This window comes from Brachycentrus maculatus, unplaced genomic scaffold (assembly GCF_059751285.1).
Source record: "Brachycentrus maculatus isolate JH-2025_06_01 unplaced genomic scaffold, ASM5975128v1 h1tg000049l, whole genome shotgun sequence".
Lineage (NCBI taxonomy): Eukaryota > Metazoa > Arthropoda > Insecta > Trichoptera > Brachycentridae > Brachycentrus > Brachycentrus maculatus.
The window spans coordinates 2,735,001-2,740,000 of NW_028280803.1; the positions used below are offsets into that span (position 1 = coordinate 2,735,001).

The 5,000-nt window shown below is 30.1% G+C and overlaps 1 protein-coding gene across 1 annotated transcript in view; it reads right to left on the reverse strand.

The window, feature by feature from the left end:
• Positions 1-2,789: 2,789 nt before the first annotated feature.
• The window catches only part of LOC148312218 (lysozyme-like), a 6,178-nt gene continuing 3,967 nt past the window's right edge, over positions 2,790-5,000 (reverse strand). Inside the window, exon 3 of the mRNA XM_088277770.1 lies at positions 2,790-3,679. Within this exon, the coding sequence (XP_088133896.1) occupies positions 3,537-3,679 (143 nt within the window). The 3' untranslated portion in view covers positions 2,790-3,536. The remainder of the gene's footprint in view (positions 3,680-5,000) is intronic.

The following is a 5,000-nucleotide window of genomic DNA, read 5'->3' on the forward strand; positions in this document are numbered from 1 at the left end:
TTACTCACGTGTAACATTCATCAATTCCCCATCAGGCTTCTTTATTCAATTTATTCTCACAATACATCGACGGGCTAGTAACTGCCAGTTTGAATGCCATTATCAAGCTAACTTTTCATTGTCTTGAGTAACTGGCGGTGTCTTGTCACCCCTAATAGGAATGCAGCTTCTGCTAACGGTGGAAATGGCTGGCAAATACCGAGTAGCTGCTTGTGTATGGAGGTCGGCATTAACTCATTTGCGAGATGCTGACTTAAATGATTGGTGAACCGAACAGGGAAGAGATACCTCTGTACAGGCAAGAGAGGGTTGTTGGTTGAACTGCAATTTATATAGTAAAATAACAATTTTTTTGCAATCGAAAAGCGTTCTCTCAAGTAAATGTGCATCTAAACGATGTTTTAAAGATGTTTGAATAGTATTACAAAGAAATAATGCAAGTCTGAGATAAGCATTTAAAAAAATGGTTACAATTTCTTAAATAATTTTAGTTCTTTTTCTACTTTTACAATCTTAAATTTTATAACGCAGTTCTCTTCAATAAAGAGACTTAACTCTTGTGTTTGGAGAGGGAGCATTTTTTTTATAAAATAAAGAAAGTGCATCAAAATAGTTTAGGGATCTTAATCGAAAGAGTAAAGATCGAAAAAAAAAATTATCAGGAGAACTGCCTATCCCTACGAGGAAACGGCGTTATGGTTAGTTTTTTTTTACAGCTTAACCAAATAATTTATAACAACACACGTGTCACAATAAGTCTTTAGGAATAGCAATATTTACAATGTGAAATTTTAACTAAAAATGTACGGTGTTGAAAATGATGCAGAATGCATCGAAATACTTATCAAAATAAATTTTTAAGGATTGTGATATTTCGCAAGTGAAATTAAAATAAAAAAAGGAAAATTCGTTCATAGTGAGCATCGCTTACGGAATGACACTGATGTTTTCAGCTTTCATTTTTAAATCTTCCGTTTATATTTGTTCTGTTAAATTTATTTGAAGTTCGAAAAAATTAAGTTCGTAAAATTGTTTGAAGTTCGTGAAAAATTTATCCAAAATTTTAAATATCCTAATATACTTGAAAACCAAGTATTTTTTTAAAATCGATATATTGCATATAATGTAAAAAACACATTTTTTCCAGTTGTATCGGACTGAATAATAACAAAAAGATATATTGATCTCACTTCATTTCACACTTGTTTAAATAGTCCATCAAAAATTTTGCACGTGTAATAATTAAGTTTTTTACCAAAATGTAATCGAACATATAGTAAAAAAGGAAAAACATATTTGAACAGATTTTTTAATGTTTATTTTATTTTTGGTTTGTTTTGACCTAAATAAACTAACGTACCTCAGAAAACATATTATCGGTTCTTAAAGAAATAAAGCGTTATTTGTATGTTTTTATATACTTTTATTATTTGTGATATTTAGTATCGAAACCCGACCTTTACAATTATGGAGATAAGCAATTTAAAAATGATATTCACCTAAATAAACTAACATGTCCAATACTTTATAGGATAAAATAACAACTACTTATGTATGGTAGTGATTTATTCACTGTAATATTTATTCAATACTACCATGGACTGGTACCTGAAGCGGAGGCCTGATCACCTTTCCTTCATGTGTAAACGATCAAGATAACACTGCGTTTAAATGACACAGTGCCCTATGCATCATTGGGGTGCGGATAAGGGTTTTATTATTATTATTATTATGTAGTTATTAATTTTATTTGGGTTTCGTCGTAAAGGTGAAGGTAAAGGTTTTAAGTGTGATTTGATATAATTTTTATTTAACCATTTCTAAAATTAAGAATATATAAAAAGTAAAGGATAATTTCATAATTCATAATTGAACATAAAAACAAACGTTCGATTTAATAATTAAAAAAAAGATATTTCATTTTTCAATAAATATATTTTATATAAATATTTACATTTCAGTTAAAAGTAAGTTTATTGCACAAGTGGGCGTCAATGATAACCGCTGTACAAGACCTGGATCTCAGTAAACCACATGTACTAGGTAAGAAAGTAACGTAAACGGTTCCAAAAAGGAAAAATATAGAAGATATTGTATTTTTAGGTGGGAATGTGTAGACCTGTGTGGTTTATATCATACGGTAAGTCCACTGGGCTTTTAAAATGGACTCTATCTACCCTGCTGAGCCTTGAGCTTGCATACATTCACGTCTGGGACGGGGAGGCTCAGGCTTCCTTATTTCCTTCCTGAGACATTACTATAACAGCTCCTTGTGGGGCTTAATCCAGTATTTATTTATTAAAAATACTTATAATTCTAACAAATCGATATTATGTATACTATGTTTACAGACAATGAAGTTCGTCCCCAGAACAACTAGTACATTTTTTAGCGCCTAGGGCGGTGTATGGTAGTATTGTTGTACTCAATCAAGTTCAATATAAAATATTCAATTAAAAAAAAACAATACTCAATGAAATGAAAAGTGTATACTTTTTCAAGGAAACATATTTAAGTTTGTTAAAAATATATATTGGACATCATTTTAGTATCTGAATCAAGAGATAAAGATCTTGATGATAATTATAATATATATATATTTAAATATATATATATATATATATAAATATATATATATATATATATATATATATATATATATATATATATATATATATATATATATATATATATATATATATATATATATATATATATATATATATATATATATATATATATATATATATATATATATATATATATATATATATATGTATATATATATATTTGAAATTTACACTACTTAATAACAGTATTGATTACCGCATGGATTCCTAGTCCAGGATTTTAACTCGAGTGTGCTAGTTTTTTTTGTCAATTATTTGTTACGGACACTAAATTTTACTTAATTTTTAAACCGAGTATTTTTCATTTCAGTTTGATTCCGCAGTCATAAAGTGGTAACATCCATTAATTTCAATTAAAATTTAACTTGGTATATTTACTATTTCTCAAAATCTATTGTGACATGTATTTTGATGCATTCAGCATCAATATCAAACACAGTGTACGGTATAATCGATGCGGAATGCATTTTATACGTATAACATGTCACAATAGATTTTAAGAAATCGTGGTACTAACCAACTTTTAATTTAATTTAAAACGAGTGTTTTTATCTCAATCACCAAAATGTTAACATGGTACGCTGTGTTTACATTATATTAGAATAATTTTAAACAAGTTTCATTATTCTTTGTTATTTATACGTTATACGTATATTTTGTGTATTTAAAGCATTGTTAACTTTGTGGTATGGTAATATAACACTCTCCTTATCATTCATCGTTCACTTTGTGTAATACCAATAATAATTAAAGTGGTATTGTACAAAGTGAACGGTGAATGATAAGGAGAGTGTTATATGTAGTTATTTTACCACTATTGTTTACCGTAATTACTTAAACCCCCATAATGATGTCCTTTATATTATATTAACGATTTAGTGTCGATATAAAACCGATACTTTTTTATTAATATCGAATTGCACAAGACCCGAGGGATGGCAGGAAGTATTGGCATTTTTCCTGATATTTGTCCCACTGCTCGAATCCATAATAGTCATATATTAAAAGAGCACATTTGGCAGCTTTTGTTATATCGTCGCTCAATAGTTCTGAAAAATAAATTAAAAAATTAACGAAACGAATAAGTTGTGAAAAACGGTGTGATGGTAGTATTAATAGTAGTATAGGATAAAAGCAGACTGAATGCAATTGAAATGCGATACCTCAGAAGAATGTGTGGCAAAACGATTGATGATAATTGTCCGAATGGTGAAATATAATAGAGTATAATGCAAGGCTGAAATAATCATTATCGATGAAATTAGGAAAGGTGTGTTGAGATGGTTTGGACATGTGGAACGTGTGAGTGAAAAACAAATTTATGACGCGAATGTAATTGAAAAAAGAATCAGAGGAGGACCCAGGAAAACTTGGCACAATCGTGTATGTCAAATACTTGAAAGCGGCCGGGTCAGGAGTCGAAGTAATCGGCGAGTATACACTAGGAGATGCATGAATGCGGAAGAGGTGAAAAATGTTTGCAATGACAGGGTGGTATGGCGTTCTTCTCTCTGACTACCCCTGCGGCGAAAAGGCGTCATGTTTAGTTAGTTAGTTTCGATTAATCCCCAACTTTAGACCCTCTAGTGTCGTACAGTAGTGTTACACAAGCGAGCCATATTATATTCAAACGCAAGTTATTTCATACTTTGTATGTTCATACAGGGTGGCGCTAAATTAATCACCTAATGGGAAAATGTTCTAATTTTTGCAAATCGCGTCGTACGTCATATTTTACATTTCTGAATTTGATAACTGCAGTATACAAGCAAATTTAGAGTAGCGCAAAATAAATCTCCCAATTTAGTTTTGAAATAACTTTTTTTATTAAATAAATCAAAATAGATTTTGAGTGCTGGAAATCTTTATTTGGGCTTTTATAATTTCTTCTACTAAATGGAAAAGATGATATCCGTCAAGTGGCTGCTGCCATGTTGATGCATATTTGTGTCCGTTTTATGTTTTTTTTTTAATTTACTGCAGCTGTCTAGTTTACAGGTTTCAAATTTAAATGACGTACGATGCCATTTGTAAAGTAATTATATCTTCCGATAATAATAATAATAATAAAACCCTTATCCGCACCCCAATGGTGCATAGGGCACTGCTTCATATAAACGCAGTGTTATCTCGATCGTTTACACATGAAGGAAAGGTGATCAGCCCTCCGCTTCAGGCTTCAGTCCAGGGTGATATTGAATAAATATTACAGTGAAAAAATCACTTATATTTATTTGACCCCCTTCCGATAGGACATATCTTCCGATAAGGGTGATTTATTTTGCTCCACCCTTTATTTATTCTTTTGTTAATACGATTGAATAACAAATTCTTTAAAATATTAAGATATAGATTATTATGAATGTTTTA